The 17,682-nt window shown below is 30.2% G+C and overlaps 3 protein-coding genes across 5 annotated transcripts in view; 1 reads left to right on the forward strand and 2 right to left on the reverse strand.

The window, feature by feature from the left end:
• Positions 1-2,132: 2,132 nt before the first annotated feature.
• Positions 2,133-5,344, forward strand: LOC122523477 (chitinase-like protein Idgf4). The gene is made up of 6 exons (XM_043645245.1): positions 2,133-2,240; positions 2,504-2,635; positions 3,148-3,401; positions 3,727-4,030; positions 4,257-4,419; positions 4,516-5,344. Exons 2-6 carry the CDS (start codon positions 2,515-2,517, stop codon positions 4,976-4,978), a joined length of 1,305 nt encoding a protein of 434 aa, XP_043501180.1. The 5' UTR covers positions 2,133-2,240; positions 2,504-2,514; the 3' UTR covers positions 4,979-5,344.
• A 1,842-nt stretch (positions 5,345-7,186) lies between these two features.
• On the reverse strand, positions 7,187-8,561 carry LOC122523478 (probable serine/threonine-protein kinase dyrk1). Its single transcript, XM_043645246.1, has one exon. It carries the CDS (start codon positions 8,559-8,561, stop codon positions 7,515-7,517), a length of 1,047 nt encoding a protein of 348 aa, XP_043501181.1. The 3' UTR covers positions 7,187-7,514.
• Positions 8,562-8,580: 19 nt separating this feature from the next.
• LOC122523476 overlaps positions 8,581-17,682 on the reverse strand; it is a 66,003-nt gene continuing 56,901 nt past the window's right edge. For 2 of the 3 annotated variants that reach the window (XM_043645244.1, XM_043645242.1), the window contains 4 exons: positions 9,820-9,996; positions 9,166-9,439; positions 8,868-9,051; positions 8,581-8,732 (listed from right to left, as the gene is read on the reverse strand). In XM_043645244.1, coding sequence (XP_043501179.1) covers positions 8,586-8,732; positions 8,868-9,051; positions 9,166-9,439; positions 9,820-9,996 — 782 coding nt within the window. In that variant the 3' untranslated portion in view covers positions 8,581-8,585. The remainder of the gene's footprint in view (positions 8,733-8,867; positions 9,052-9,165; positions 9,440-9,819; positions 9,997-17,682) is intronic. The other variant, XM_043645243.1, reaches the window with a different exon arrangement.

Genomic DNA, 17,682 nt, shown 5'->3' on the forward strand with positions numbered 1-17,682 from the left:
TATACACATAATATTTCCGTCTCTCTTCGAATTAATGAAATACGCAAAAGAAAGAGATAGAGAGAAAGAGAGAAAACGTATTATATTTAATTTACATGATTTTTACAATATATTTAAATTATACTTAAATTATACATTTATATTATAACTTTATTTTATTGAAGTTATTATAAGATATGATTATAATAATAATATATAATGTATTATATATAGAATTATATATACATGTTTTATTATATATTATTATATATTATATATTATTATTATATTAATATTATTATATATATAACAATATATAATATATATATATATAATTCTTATATTATTCTAATTATATATATATAAAATTAAAAAAGAAAAATATTCAAAGTTTTTACTTCGAGATAAGTATATCTGTTATATTATTTCTATTATATTTTATTTCTTACTAATCTTTCATTAGGATAAATTGGAAGGATATGTTCGACATGAAATCTATTTGCTCGTGGCTCTGACTCATTGCTAATATTATTACATAAACTCTTTCAAGTGTATATAACACAGTATATTCGTACCATTCTTAGAAGTTAATTTGCATGACGACCAACGGCGACCTGAAATCATAAATTTACAAGATAATCGGTCAGGACGTTTTATGTCAGTTTAATTCGATCATGTATAATAATAACAACAACAACGATGAATTTAATCAAGTTATGATTTTCTTTATCTTTTTTCTTTTTTTTTCTTTTTTTCAATTCCGTGAAAATCGATTCTACCGACAACCGATTATAATTTAATTTCTGTAATAATACACAGAAAAAAGTTTTGATAACTCTTAATCACTGTTTTTTGAATTTAAGAAATTTAACAATAATTCAACACGTTATCGGTAATAAAATAATAATATTGCTTTCATTTGTTTTCATTTAAATACATATTAAATGTAAATAAGAAGCGAACGCATAAAAAGCGAGAAAGAAAGTTTTGACCTATCGGGGTTATCACAAATGAACCTAATACTCGAACACTTCACCATTACTACAAGATTAGACGTTAAAAACGTATGAACGTGTTTTCTTCTTTAATGTATTTCTTTCGTAATGATGTGATTCCATTGAATATTCATTACAATGACGATAAATTTTAATTCTAATGCATATTGCTATTCGAAGGAAATTAAATATAAAAATAGAAAATAATTGTGTGTGAATTACGAATAGACAAGTAATCTGTGTTCGGAAATAAATGACACTACTATTTTTAATTTTTTTTTTTTCTTTAGAAAGATATAACAACATTTTCTTATATATAATAAATTATCGAATAAATGCTTTACACGTCAGTGTTAACGTTTCTAATACAGAAAAACACACACATATGTATATATATATATATATGTTATACTTTAAAAATTAAACGAGTTTAAATACGTACGAACAAAACATCTTACAGCAAGTACTTTTATTTGAGATCTCGATGATCTCATCGTTCATCTTAGTAACATATTCGGATGGTTACCTCAAATTATCTCGTTAGAACTCACTCTTCACATTTACACGTTCTATTAGAATGTGTAAGTATACAATACGTTGCACGTGTGTTTAATCATTCCATACGCGTTATAAGGAAGAATTAAAACAACAATAAAAAAAGAAAAGAAACATTAAGTTATCGATTTGAACGATGACGAATATCCACTTCGATTATATTATTTTTTTTTTTTTATACAGATCACAATGATCGAAGGAGGAAAATGTTGAATAGGGGAATTTTTCTTTCCTTTTCAAACGAATATTATTAATGATAACGTCTGAGATACAATATACCATCAAAAATATATCTCATTTTTAATGATAAGTTTAATTAATGATAAGTTTAATTATCATTTTTAATGATAATTAAAATTCGACTTTTTTTTGTTCAAGGTTGCAAAGTAATTTGTTTTCTTGTTTGTTTGTTTGTTTCTTTCTTTTATTTAATTTCGTAGAAATTTGTATGCTTCCGAAGACCTCTAACCTTGTCCTATCTACGCATACATACAACACACACATATACATACATATATATAAATGTGTTATAGCTTTGTTAACATATACATATAAAAGAGAGTGGTACTCAAGCGAGTTATGAGAGATTGGAGAGAAGGTTTGACGTAAATCCATTGGTCTCCCCACTTCAAGTTTCAAAGATCATACGAACATAAGAAAGTCCTTGACAAGTAGCTCGGATCGTGCAGTCTGAATCCTTCTGCGTTAAAGGTAAGATCGTTTTAATAATACTTTGTTAAGATTTCTTCTTTATCTTTTTTCCTTTTCTTTTATTTTATTTTTTTTTTCTTGTTTTCTTTATTCTTATATTTCTTTTCTTTATTTTATTTTCCCGAATTTTCTGTGTTTTCAACGACAATAAAATATAATAGTTTCTGAATTTGATTAATTTTATATTGTTGTTGTTGTTTTGTTTTTGTTGTTGTTATTATAAAAGAGATATTATAATCTGAATTTTTCCCATCATTTTATAGAATAAAAAACCATGAAGACGTTACTTTTCGCGGCATTGGCCGTGTTTGCTTTCGAGGCATCACTTGCCGTTGATACTCACGAACATAACAAGGTCGTGTGTTACTGGAACGTTACATCTTTCGAAAGACAAGGTAAATATTATTTTAACAATATAATCCGCGAATGGAAAAAAGAACAATCCATTTATAAAATTTATATATATATCATTTGCGTTTTCTCTTCATTTTAGAATAATTAAATAATATTTGTTGTTCGCGTTTCTTAATTTCAATCATCTGTATAGAAAGTTTTACGCGATTATATAAAAAAGAAAAAAATATTTATATAACTTGAAATGAACTAATGTTAAACTTTAAATACAAATAAACGACGAATTTATAATTATTAAAAAAAAAAAATATACATATATATTAAAAGTATTAATTTATCGTTTAAATTTAATCTAATAAACTAATCAACAACTTTCAACATGCCTTCTTACGTTAATGATAATAATCTATTGAGATGACACGCGAAATCCGTGAAAGGAACTTTCTCCGCCAATGACGTAAACTTCTTATTTATCGATATTACGTCCCTGACATAGAAAAAAAGAAAAAGAGAAAAGCAAAGTTCGTAATTTATATTACGATATTATTTTAAGGTCCTGGAAAATTCCAAATCGAGGATGTTAGGCCTGCCTTATCACTTTGCACACATTTGATATACGGATTTGCTGGTATCAATCCCGAAACGTTTGAAGTTATCCCATTGAATCCAAATTTGGATACTGGTTCTGGTTACGCTTATTACAGATTGAGTACACAGTTGAAAAGATCATTCCCAGATCTTAAAATTTATCTCGGAATTGGTGGAAATGCCGATCCTTATGAGGATACTCACAAATATTTAACATTGGTAAGATATTATCGTTGATACTTTTTTCTATTCATATATTTCCTTAAATAAACTTACTAAAAAAAACATAATTAATAATTTTTATAAGAATAATAATAATAAAATATTTCTTAATTAACAAATCATTAAAAGAATATAATTTTTATAGTAATTCTTATAATAATAATAATAATAATAATAATAATAATAATAATAATAATAATAATAATAATAATGATTAAAAGCTCTCTTAATTAACGAATCATTAAAATTGAATGGTTTTACTATGATAAGAAATAATATTACTATAATATCTATTTCTTATCTATTTGTTTTTCTTCAACAGACCGAGACCTCAGAGGCTAGATCAAAGTTCATCAATTCAGTGAACCGTATGTTGACCGATTATGATTTCGATGGTGTCGATTTAGGCTGGCAATTTCCACCGGTCAAAGTAAAGAAAAATCGTGGTGCATTGAGTTCTTTTTGGCATGGCATCAAGAAGACATTTGGTTATGGAAAATTCAAGGACGAGAAGGAACAAGAACATCGCGACGGTTTTACCATAATGGTTCGTGATTTGAAGACACAGTTGAGGCCTAAAGGAAAGGCACTTACATTGACAGTTCTTCCACATATCAATTCTAGTAGTATGTGTTTTATTTTTATATATATATATACTATCTTGTTTTCTTGTTTGTTCTCTTATTTTAATCGTCCGGTTTTCAAATCTCATTACGAATGTGAATTCATTTATAACCTTAGTCATCCGCACACTCGTGATACGGAAAACTACAAGATGACGTAATTAAAGAAAGAAAAAGAAACCAGGAATATAATTAAAATATTTAATAAAATGAATTCTTATCTATACAGTTTATTACGAGGCACGATTGTTAACACCGAATCTCGATGCAATACATTTGCTAACATTCGATCAAAAAACACCAGAACGTAATCCAAAGGAAGCCGATTTTTCTGCACCAGTATATGAGAGTTACGGACGCGTTCCACAAGACAACATCGATTCGTCAGTTAGGTAAAAATAATTTCATTAGAATCCTTAGATAGTTAAACACGTAAATATAATATCTAATGAATCTAATATAATATCTAATCAACGTGTTGTATGCAGATATTGGCTCGAAAATGGTACACCAGGTTCTAAGATAGTCGTAGGTATTCCAACATACGCCAGAACATGGAAGCTCACATCTGAAAGTCAAATCTCCGGCGTTCCACCGATAACAGCCGATGGTCCAGGCGAAGCAGGACCTCATTCCGGTATTCCAGGACTTCTATCATACGCGGAAGTTTGCACGAAATTAACTGAAACACATTTGGGACGTTTAAGAAGAGTCAACGACCCATCGAAAAAGTACGGCAGCTATGCCTACGAACCGTACAATGCTGATACCGGAGCAGATGGTATTTGGGTTAGTTTTGAAGATACCGACACTGCTGGCAATAAAGCTAGTTACGTTAAAGCCAAGGGATTAGGTGGTGTTGCGATCTTTGATCTTTCTTTGGATGATTTCCGTGGTGTTTGCAACGGTGATAAATTCCCGATCATCCGGGGTGCCAAATACAAGCTCTAAGATCAATTCAACATTGTAAATAGAGATTGGAGACTGTGTGTTTGTTATTTCTGCTGCTGCTGCTGATGCTGCTGCTTTTAAGCGTACAGGATATTGAAATATTCATTGTCTTTTTAGTCTCTAGATTTTTATCGATAATCAAAATGTAACAATATTATTCTATTTCTTTTTATCCATATGTACGTAGAATTTCTACGATTCTATTCAACTTCTCTCCGATTAATTAGATTATTCCAACCACTTGATTATATCAATCCCCTCTTTTATTGTTTTCAATATTATTATATTTGTTTGATGCGTTAATTTGCTAAACGATACGAAAAATAAAGAGAAGAGGAAGACAAATAAAACCATCGTAGATCTGAATTGTTATTCCTTTTTTTGTCTATGTCCATGTTTTTGATCATTCGATTAGGATTATTTATTACAGGGAGGGTTTGTTTTGAATAAAGGTAAATCTTTCGATAGATGTATATGTTATGTATATATGTATATATATACATACATACATATAGATATATTATATTTCGTGCAGTCTATTCGAATAAACACTTTTTCCTTGGCTGTTTACCAAAGATCTCACACTTACAAATCAATCAGACTCGTTAATTATATCAAACGTGTTTATGATGAAATAGGAGGATGGCACACGATGAGAGATTACACGTACATACACGTACAATTAAATTCATATTAGTCGGCCATTATTTTTCTTTTTTCATTTTATTTTCTTTTATTCTCTTCGTTTTATTTGATCTTTTTATTTTTTTATTTTTTATTTTTTTTAACATTTACTTATACGGATATCAATTAATTTTATACTCTCATTTTATATTTATTTATTTATTTATTCTACTAGTAATTATCGGTAGTGGTAGTTAGTAGTGGTCACATTTACGTGATTACTTCTTCACTGCATATATGCATGTGTATATATATATATATCTTTTTTGTGTTTTTTCTCTTTCAATTATAATACTTAGAAAATACTGGGCTTGGTATGTAATTTTAAAACAGCTTATTTCTCTATAATACAGGTAGTAATATTGTTAATTAGCACCGTTTAACGCTAATTAAAGTGTGTTATTATTTTTATTCAACATCAAATCGAATCGTATGTATTTCACAGGTCACGTGATACCATAAATTAATCAATTAGTCTCAAGAAAAAAAAAAACAAGAAAAATTCGTACAGAAAAGATTTGCGAATACTCATTACGAATAAATATATTTATTCGGTATCCTCATGTACCATCATACGAATTCAATTGATACGATTTACGTTGTCATTATTTATTCTTGTTCAACGGTGCGATAATTCGATACAGAGTTTTTTTTTTTATTTTTTTTTTTTCTTTTTAATAAGGGAAGGGCACTCTTAGATATATCACGTGTATGTATGTATGTATTATTTATGTATATTATGTTTCTGACTATGATTTTTGCGTGTTTCTTTTCTATGTGTATGTATATATCATATATAAATATTTATATACACGCGAGGTAAGTCAAATGTTCCTAAACGTGTGATCCTTACAATCCGATCAATCCAAAAAATTAGTTCAAAAAGTATCGAAAAAGAATAATTGATTTTGAAAATCACCTAGGAACGAATGGCCCGCCTTGCATATATAGTGCATAATATATATATATGATGTTTATATATGTATAAATATTATATACTATATGAATATCACTAGAACGTACGATAAAATGATAGATCATCTCATATCTCTTTCTTAAACCTAATACAATTCTTATTTTCTTACTTTTTTTTTCTCTCTCTCTCTCTCTTTCTTATTTTCTCTTTTTTTTTCTTTTTTATTCAGTATTTCTTTGGTGAGAATAAAATAGAGAGAGAGAAAGAGAGAAAAGAAGTATAGATTTCTATAATATGGGGGGTCAGAATATATTTCGGCGAGGTTACGATGAAAGCATCCGTTAAACAACGACAAAGTGCGAATTATCTCTCTTATCGTGTTTTAAAAAACAAAAATGCAAATGAAAAACTATGATCAATGATATAATATTTACGTATATATAATATATATTTCTTATAAGAAATAATCATTGATTATAGAAGAGAAGAAAATATAAATGCTCGATAACGCGACTTATTTTCATTTATTTCGTCGATTCTTACGGGAACGTTTTGTTTCCTTTACGAAAAAATGCTTCAATATTCGTTTTTTTTGCTCTTTTTTTTTCTTTAAATAAACGAAAAAGATGAAAGTGTATAAATAGGCTCGCGTTTGCGTAATAATATTATGATGATGAGGTTTATAGGCCGATGAATTATTGACAAGATTGGAAAATAATTACCATAAGTAAATTTCGTCGTTATCAATAAAAACGTGAGAAACCAGTAAGAAAAAGAAAAAATAAAAAATAAGAGACGCGTTGGTGTGGTAGGATTATAAATATTCCCTTTGAATTTCGATCAAAAGATACGCTGTACCTATATGATAACGATATAGATATATTTATATAATGATAACGATAATAAAGAAAGAACGGTATGTTCCATAAATCATTTTTACATGATGGAACACCGTTTAACGTTGTACCTATTATCTTGGTCCACGTTGTTAACGCTAAGCACCTTGAGTAATCTGTCGGTGTCCTTAAAACCGTGTCTGCCATTTTGTTCCTGTTTCATTAACATCATCGTAGTAGTTTTCTTTTTTTTCTTTTTCTTACATCTTTTAGCCTGAGGTAGAGTCAGTTCGAGCATTTGTTCTAGCCTAAGTCGTATCGGCCATGTTATTTCTTCCTCAACGTGTTCTTCATCCTCGTAAGCATAATCTGACACGTTCGAGGTTCCTTGACGTAATTGTTGCTGTTTTTGTTGTTGCTGTTCCTGCTGTTCCTGCTGTTGTTGTTGCTGCTGTTGTTGTTGTTGTTGTCTTTGAACGAGTTCCTGATGACGTCGTTGTTGTTGCTGCAGTTGTAATTGTTGTTGCTGATTTTGATGCTCCTGTTGGTGATAAAATTGTTGATATTGACGATGGTGTTGGACGGTGTAACCACTAGTAATCAATTTCTTTGGCTGAACGAAAGAATCATGAACGCGAACTGGCCTAGCAAGGGACGATCTTTTTCTTGCTGGTGTCAAATGAATCTGATGATTCCTCGATAGATATTTCATTAGTTGGTCATTGCTACGAATGTTGTAACGTCTCGTTGAGTCATTGTAGGGTGTTAACATTCTATTAGAATCTTTACTCTTGATCGAACAATTGTCCAAATTAGAGCTTGGACGTTCCTTATTGCCACTACCATTGATCATACTCTTCGCATTGATATTCTTGTTACTGTTATTACTATTACTATTGTTACTATTATTATTATTTTTGTTACTACTCTTGGCATTATTCTTAGTATTATTGTTATTATTATTATTATTTATATTACTATTATTATTATTGTTAATATTACTATTATTATTATTGGTAACGGTGTGACGACATTGCTCGGCACACTGGAGACAGTCGTAATACTTTTCTACGACGCTTCGACGCATCGGATTCGCAAAATGGCTGCGAAGATTAGCGTAGTGTTGAAGTTCGCTCGTCATGTTCATGCGAGTGCCTTGATAAGGTTGCTGTCACACCTCTTGAAGGTACATTAATGGACAGAGGGTTTCGTTATACAATACGTCACCCTCTTTACCGATATGCTCGGCCGATCTCACGTCAGCCGCAAATCTTACCATAGCAACGCCGTCAACTTCTTCGCCAACTTGGATGACGATCTGTGAACAAATATCACAATTATCATGGGGGTCCGATAACTTTGTGACGTGTATATAGGTATAGTTGGATAATAAAACATTAATAGATCATTAATTGTGTTTTCCTATTTGTTGTTTCTGTTGTTGGTTTTTTACCTGATCTCTCAATAATGTAATTTGATCTTTTAGTTGCAGGTTACGTGTAACCTGAAGCGTCTTTTGGCCGGATTCAACGCGCATCACGTAGGCACTAGGAAAATATCCTGCACGACCACCAAGACATTTACCCTTCCACCAATCTTTCTCGGATTTATCGATTACTGTTACCTTGTAACCGGGCCTGAAAAAATCAAATGACGAAAGTATATCTTTATTTTTTCATATTTATATATATAATAGAATTATTATTATATGTATAATATATTATATATATTATAGTAAAAATGGTTCTCACTTTAAGTCCAGTTCGTCTCTATGACGTGCTTCGAAATTGTAAAGGACGACGTAGAGATTGTTAGGAGGAAGTACACGTTTCCCAGACGGATTCATATGATTTTGATTGTTTGGATGTGGTGAAGGACAAGGTGACGTACTCGCCGAAGAATAACATTTGTCATTCTCGTCCGGTAACTCGACGCTAGACGTCCTTATGGTACTCCTTATGTGTTTGTGCATAGCATGACCTTGACCTGGACTGCACGGAGCTGCGAAGATCGGTAAATCTCTGTCTGCACGTACGTACAACGTGACGAGAAATGTTTGTTTGTTTGTTCGTTTGTTCGTTTGATTTCTTTATTTTTTATTCTTATTATATTTCTTATTTATTATTATATATGTAGGATTCGTGAAAAAATTGGGCCGTTGGACTGACTGGACCGGGACTCGAACCCGGATCTTCCGCTTTCTATTTCCGGGCGACTGCTCTTTAACCATTGAGCTATCCAGGGCCCACTGTCTAATCTTCTCACGAATGCCTATTTAAGTTTGCCTTGGAGGTGTTCGCATCCCACATATATAATAGTATTTTCATTAACAAATAACAATAAATGAGAATCGGGGAGAATTATTAAACAATTTGATTTTTATGAACTTTTTCTTTTCTACTCACATAATCTGTTGATACTTCCGCTGTCGGAGTGCCTAGGTGGGGTTGATTCTCTCTGACCAGAAGTATAGTAATCTCGTGGACGATGACGTACGTGTGCTGTTCCTTCCGGTGAATCCAAACTGAGACTCTTCATTCTCAAATTCAATCTCTCGCGTCTACGTTGCGGACTATGCGGTGCTTTACGTTTCGTTAAGCATTATTATCGATTATGGTTATTATATGTATAATTTCTTTTCTATTTAACCGAAATTTATATCAATTTTATTTAATCGACGTTGACGTTCATTTTTCTACGTTCTTATCACATTTTAATATTTGCTTCGTTTCTTTTTTTTCTTTTTTTTTTTGTTATATCCAATTTATTTGAACGTTAACGTCGAAATTGAAAAAGGGATAAAAAAAAAAGAAAATAAAATAGAAGAAAAAAATAACAAAAATTGCTAGTCTCTATCACTACTTCGTTTACTTTTTTTTGAATTTTTCTCTCTATACTCTCCCCCTCCTTCCCTTTGCATGTACAAACGAACAAATAGCAATTCGTACATTTGAAGATAAAGAAATCGATAATATTGTTTTACGGGACACGACTCGAGTTTATAGAAAAATAGTGAAAGATAGTGAAAAAAGGGGTTTTTGTGAACTAACTTTTGTCTTTTTTGACACAACAGATAAAGGAATATTTTATTTACAATATTTACACACATACGCACACATAGATAGATAGTGTGCGTATGTGTGTTATATATATAACCGATAGTTCAGGTAAAACATGTTTGATAATTTTGTTCAATTCATCTAAATAACTCTTACCCACATATTCGATTAATTCAATTAATTTTCATCGACGTTCGAAAAATAATGAAAAATTTAACGAAGAATTGCTATTTATTATATATTATAAATATTGTATTTTGATAAAAAAAAAAACAATTAAATAAATTCGAAAAATTTGAAGAAGTGAAAGAATAGATGTTGCTCGAAATACAACGAATTTATACCGAATGAAATTATGATCAATTATTATCTCGTAAAAAGGGAACACGAGTGGATCGATTTACGTACATTTATTTCATTTGATAACGAATTATTGATAATAACCACTCTACGTTCGTTTAATAGGATCATTTATATATATATATTCACATATATATACGTCTTTGTATTATATTATTCTACACTTATAAGTGTATTAATAGTAAGAGCATCACTTAATTGTCGCAAAATTGAAACGCTTTTAATTAATTGCGGTTGAAGTTGTGATATGAAGATAAACGTGCAGATCTTCTCTAGTTATTCGATTAACGATGCCTTCAGGATAATCAGTATAGATTATCACCAGTTATCCTAGATATTTAACTTCGTTAACGCTTTCAAACAATCCAGAAAATCTCGAGAATTTCTTGAGCTTGCGAACAAAACTTTAAAGCACTTCGCAAATTTCCGAGAGTATTTTCCAACGTGTTTATGCTACACGTATTAACAGAATTTGAAAATAATTTCATAATCGCGTTTGCGGTATGATCAATTATTTTTACAGAAATATTTTTCTCTGCGATATTTTTTTTTCTCTTCTTTTTTTTTTTTATATCTTTTCGTATAGAATTAACGACACCATCGGGAAGATAATCGAGAGATACAAATTCGGACGGTTTTTCATTGTTGTACTTTTTTTTACACAGAATTTTCTCACGAGATCGTATTGCTTTTTTATTATTATTATTATTATTATTTTCTTGTTTGTAATTACCATTGATTAAACTTAAATTAATGGGAGATTCGACATATGAATTTCATTAAATTCCAAAACATTTCTGAGAACGTAGAAATATTTACACACGGTATATAATCGAGTTTAAAAATATATTTTTATATAACCGTATTGTATTAATTTATTTTGTAAAAGATTTTTCTAGATAAAACGATAATATCATTGAAAGTATAATCAAGATAAAATTGAAACATTCCCCTTTGTTACATTGTTACGTTTTTAATTTTACGAGGATCGTCGTACTGTAATTTTTTCTCATTTTTTTTCTATTTTTTTTTTTAATTCCTTTTAACAGAACTTCGTCACTGGGATTCACTTCGAAATATCGAATTAATATACATAGTCGTAATGTATAAGAAAATAGAAGTGAAAGACACAAGGTGGATAAGCTACGTGGGGTGAGTAGGAGGGTTAAAGGGAAGGGGGAGTGGAAACGTCAAAAGGATTAAAAGGCGTGAAGGTTTTATAACGAAAAAGGGGGAACACAAATAGATTTGAATTTGTTTTATCCGCGGTGTGGGAAATATTTCAAAGCCGCTTATTTCGGCTTTTACAAAGAGATTTGAAAACTTCGTTAAATAATACAGGCTTTCCTATAAAAGTGAGAGGGTGGGGGGGTGGGGATGGGGAGTAGAGAAAAGTGAAGTAAAGAATGACAAAATTATTAATGATGAAATAAAACGATACGATATATTTGAATTAACCTTTGACGATTATTATCCAAGTAAAATCTGAATCCGAAAATATATACGAAGAAAAGAAAATTTTTTTGTCTAATCGTTTATACAAAGTTTTAAAAAAATCAATTAATGTATGTATATATTTATATATATACAGTTAGTCACATAAATATTCCGTACTCGTCTTGATCGTACATTTAAAATAATTCATATTTACTTGTAATCCAAACTTTCCAAAATTTCTATTAAATCAAAATCTAATACAAGATATATATATTTAAACATTCGAATTAAATGAACTTTCCTTATTAGAAATTTTCCATATAAAAATTCGATAATAATCGTTTGCGAATCGTTACGTTATAAATTCGTAATCGTAGCGTAACAATTACCACCAAAAAAAAACGCGATACACAAATTATCAGTATAATTATACTTATTTTTCTTTTTTATTTAATATATGTTTTTTTATTTTTTTTTCTAATAATATTTATTATCGTAAATCCAAATTATTCGTTAATATAATTTACCCAATATGAGAATCGAAACACGTTTGTTATATCTAATTTTACGAGAATTAAAATTGAAATCGGATAGACCATCGTTTAAAGGTAAAATCTGTTCTATCGTTCGTAGAACAGCAGCTTTAACGTTTCCATCGTGCTGAAATCAATTAACCTTACTCTAGAAAGATAAAGAGAGATAGAGGTAGAGTTCGGACATTCAACATAGATTCCGCTTGAATGCTGTCAGCTCGAACGTTATAACAAAAGGTATATTGAACCGTGTGTATGGATTATCGATCGTATGGGGTCAAGTGTCGGATCTTTGATGATGACGATGACTATGTGAAGAGAATACCTTGTTGGTTCTATTATATCTATCTCTCTCTTTCTCTCTCTTTCTCTTTCTCTCTCTCTCTCTTGCCTCCTCCCTCCAATTCCCCCCCCCACTTTCATCTTTTTCTCTTTTTCATATCATATTCATCATATTTTATTTTTATTCTAAACAACACCGCGCGCGTACATGTGTTAGGATATTTGTGTATGTGTGTTTGTATGTGTATGTTTGTATGTGTATAAAGATTGATCATTATACTTGAATTATTTTTCATTTAAAAATTGTATTCGTCAAAAGTCAAAGTGTTTTAGTTTTTACATTTTTATTTATATTCGAGATTCACGCTAATATATTATTTTATTATTGTTCTTCCGTTTCCGTTTTGGTATTTACTCGATGAGAAAATAACATTCCTAACGCGGGGATAGATGATTAAAGAAGAAAAGAAAGAAAGGGGAAGAAAAAAATGATTAAAACCAATAGGAAAATTGGATCGGACGAATGTGTCGTTGCGTTCGATATTTTTGTTGTTTCTTTTTTCCTATTTATCGTAATCTAATCGATCCAGCGATTTTGTCATCCACAAGCGAAGCCTATCATTAAAATTATTACTATTGTTATTACTATTATTAATAAATTATTCTTCTTTTAGTATCGTTTCAACGAACCTGCGTAATTTGTCATCAATCGAGAGACCGATCATTATTTTTTCGTATTAGATATTATTTCTCGATAATCGTGACAGTGAAGAGTTAAGTTTAACAATTGAAAAAAGAAATAATGGAAACAAAAAAAGATGTGGATTTTACGAATTATTTCTTCATAAAATTAAATTATTCCTTACGTTATTCTCTCTCTCTACAAATTTTGATCGAGTTATAACAAACAAAACACAAAAAATTAAAATATATTATAAAATTATAATATGCACGTATAATGATATAAATAATTACAATTATAAAATAAATCGTCATAAAATCTCTAAATATTTGTTGAAGTTATACTTCTTTTGGCGCGTTGGGGAAATTGTAATGGGGAATGTTTTTGTTCCGAACGTCTGGAAAAACGACACCATGAAGTTTGTCGGTATTTGCGACGCGCGGCAAGCGATTTCAAGTATACGGCATGAAGTTGTCTTCTTTTCTTCTTCCCCCCTTTTTTCTCAAGCGGGTCACCCATCCAAATACTAATCGAACTCAGCGCTGCTTTACTTAAATGATCGAAGCGAGAACTAATGCTGTAACGCGCCATGGCTGTTGACGCGTGATGTAATTCGATATATCTGTCTTATATTTAGTGTGGACTGATATCTATATTTTGATATTTTCTTTTCCTTTTTTTATTCTTTCTTATTTATATATATATAATAATAATTATTTTTTTTTAAGTTATTTTTGAGGTTATTGAGGTTATGTTCGTTTTGGTACGGCAAAGAAGTATAACTTCTTACGTGCGTACATAAGTACACACACCAGTTTTTTTTTTTTTACTTAACCGTCCACCGTCATGATTATCGGTACATTTAAAAAGATAATAACATCGGTGTATCTTCTCACATCTCTTTCATATATGTGCCCATAATTATGAAAGTGGTCTAAGTAAGTGAAAATTAAAAAAGAAAAATAAGTTTATTAGTTATATCACACAACATTATTTTCAACTAAATTAATTCAATATAATTTTCACGATATTGTCAAAAATGAACCGTTAGATAGTGTTTGGTTATTTCAATATTATTAATTAATTAATGTTCAAATGTAATCGTTTAAATATTTCGAAACAAGAAATATATGACTTAGACCACTTTCATAATTATGGACACACATATATATGTGAATCTTCTCTCCTATGTATATTTCATTTACGAAAAATAATAACAATAATAACAATAATAATAATAATAATAAAAGAAGATAATCGATGGGATTACATTTTCTATGAAAAACGAAAATCTGATAATTAGACGTAAACATCTAATTTAAAATCATTAGATATAAAAATTGTTCATGAACATACTGTTCAATATGTAAATACTTATTGTTAGAATATTTTGTAGTTCTTTGCATGTGTTGTAAATATGTTACAAATGAAAAAAGAGAAAGGGAAAAAAAGAATAGAAGAGAGAGAGAAAGAAATGAAAGAAATGAAAGAAATGAAAGAAAGAAAGAAAGAAAGAAAGAAAGAATGTATGTATTGTTCGATCGAGGGTCATCGTCTCCTGTTGACGCTCAGCTCTCTGCGCATAATCGGGGTCTCTGGTGACCTCGACGACGAGGTCGAAGGTGGTGACTCCTGGGTCATCAACACCAGCGGTTGTCCGAATGGACGCGTGCCTGACATGGATCCTCCGCTTCCTCGTCCTGGCCAATCGAATGATCGGAGCTTTTGTTTCGTTTATTATATTTTTTGTTGTTGGTTTTATTTGCTATTCGTTTATTACTATTTATTGGATATATAATTATTATTGTTATTTTTCTTTTAATTTCATTTAAACAAAAGAAATATCGAAAAACAATATTGTTTATCCCCTTTAAGCTCGATCACAACTGGGTGAGTGGCTGTGTGGGTGTGTGGGTGTGGGTGGGGGAGGGTGAAGCTTTTATTACGTTTCATTAACCCTTTCGTTACGAACGCGCCGACTATAGTCGGCATCCATGCGACGATTCTGTTTATACGGTGTGCCGACTTATAATCGGCAAGAAAATCTATAGTTTGTCTGTAGAATTGTTGGAAAACTCTAATTTAGTATGTAGATTAAAAAGTTTTAACCCCTGCGGTTTAGGAGTAAAATTTTCTTCAAATAATGATATGGTTATTACTGTAACGGTTATATCCGTTTACACTTATCCTTTGTAACAATTCACGTCAATGTATCGGAGTCAGTAAAAATTACTTACAATTCTCAGCTAAAAATTGATTCTATATTCCTCTATTAATAAAATTAAAAAAGAAAAATCTGTTGAGCATTCTCTCGATTCTATTGATCCGTGTATCGAATGAATCCTAATAAAAGTATATTTTGAAGGTACGTAAAATAATATTCTGTATGGTCAAAATAAGTCGCCAATGATGGCATTGAAAAACTTAAGATCGAGTCAGCAAAAATTACCGAGTGGAATATGCACACTTTTCGATATTACCATTATTAATTAATTAATAATATTAATTTTTAATATTATTCTAAAGTAACGAAAGGGTTTGTCTTATTTCAAATTGATAATAAGTTCTTTTTTCAAATGCGTTCGTTATAAGGCTCGTTGTTAAATAACTTTACACTTTAGATTTTTGCATGTTATTATATTGATATTTCTTTTTCTTTTTCATCCCCCCTATCTTGGGTTCGAGGCGTTGCGATAAATAGAATATTTTTATTTTGCATTTTTTCCGTGACATTTTGAATTGGGGTTGGGGTGGGGGGTTAGTGTGTCCGTTCAACGAAGGAAGATCAATTAATCAATCAATCAATCAAATCAATCAAATCAATCAATCGTTATTTTGCTATTCAATCGAAAACAGGCGAAGAAGTTTGGCGAGAATAAAGAAATAATATTATTTATATGGCAATATATATAAAAGCGATAAAATTGTTGTCATTGTCGTTACGAAGAAAGATTTCACTTGAACGGGGAGAGATTATATGAAAAAGAGAGAAAGAGAAAGAGAGATATATAAATATATAATATATAGATAGTAAATAGAGAATCACTGATCGTTAATCTTTGACTTTAGAAAAGTTCTTTGATGTTTTGTAGGACCCTCTCGAACCTTCTTCGTTCGGGACTCCTTGAAAATAAATCGAGTACTTGAATAACTAACCCTTTGATATAATGCTTCAACTTGTGGTTTTTGCTCTCGTAACTCTTCCGTTTAGTCAATTGGATTTTTTGGTTTTATTTGTTTGATTTCCTTTTTTTTTGTTTGCTTTTTTTTTAAGATATTGAAAGCAGATATTACAGGGATGAAAAGATAAGCAGCAGCAGCAACAGCAGCAACAGCAGCAGCAGCAGCAGCAGATGCTATGACGTTAATAAATGATTCGTAATTTGTCTTTCTAACGTATAAGCTATATTTAGATTATTATCTAATTATTATACGTCGAGAATGTTGTGCTGATGGTGTCGTTAATCTTATGTTAAAGTGATTATTACATATTAAATTTATGGGTTTTTTTTGTTTTTTCTTTTCATGTAATATCGATCATATCGTTGCTTGATATTATATTGTATATTTGATTATTAATTATGATTCGAACGTCGACGAAGATTATTTATATTTATATACGATATGATAATAAACAATTTGTTTTTCATTAACGAACGGAGCGAGTTTCGAAAGAGAGATGAAGAGGGTCGACTATTTGGATATTTTTTTCTTTTCTTTTCTTTTCTTTTCTTTTCTTTAGTTTGTTTTGTTTTTACGAACCGTTTTACCTGCTACATATATCGGTTCACATTGTAAATCATTTCTCTTAGAATTCGGAAAATGTATTCGGTGGAAGCTTTGTTCGATTATACATTCCATCTTATGAAATTGTGCGAAAGAAAATTTCGAAGATTATAATATATCTCGAACGAT

This window comes from Polistes fuscatus, unplaced genomic scaffold, assembly GCF_010416935.1.
Source record: "Polistes fuscatus isolate 324 unplaced genomic scaffold, CU_Pfus_HIC Scaffold6, whole genome shotgun sequence".
Taxonomy (NCBI): Eukaryota; Metazoa; Arthropoda; class Insecta; order Hymenoptera; family Vespidae; genus Polistes; species Polistes fuscatus.

Bases quoted from the DNA above. Each gene is read 5' to 3' on its own strand.
- LOC122523477 (XM_043645245.1), top strand. From the start codon at position 2,515: ATGAAGACGTTACTTTTCGCGGCATTGGCCGTGTTTGCTTTCGAGGCA. The intron at 2,636-3,147 runs GTAAATATTATT...TATTATTTTAAG, and splicing joins TACATCTTTCGAAAGACAAG to GTCCTGGAAAATTCCAAATC. The intron at 4,420-4,515 runs GTAAAAATAATT...TGTTGTATGCAG, and splicing joins AACATCGATTCGTCAGTTAG to ATATTGGCTCGAAAATGGTA.
- LOC122523478 (XM_043645246.1), bottom strand. From the start codon at position 8,561: ATGAACATGACGAGCGAACTTCAACACTACGCTAATCTTCGCAGCCAT.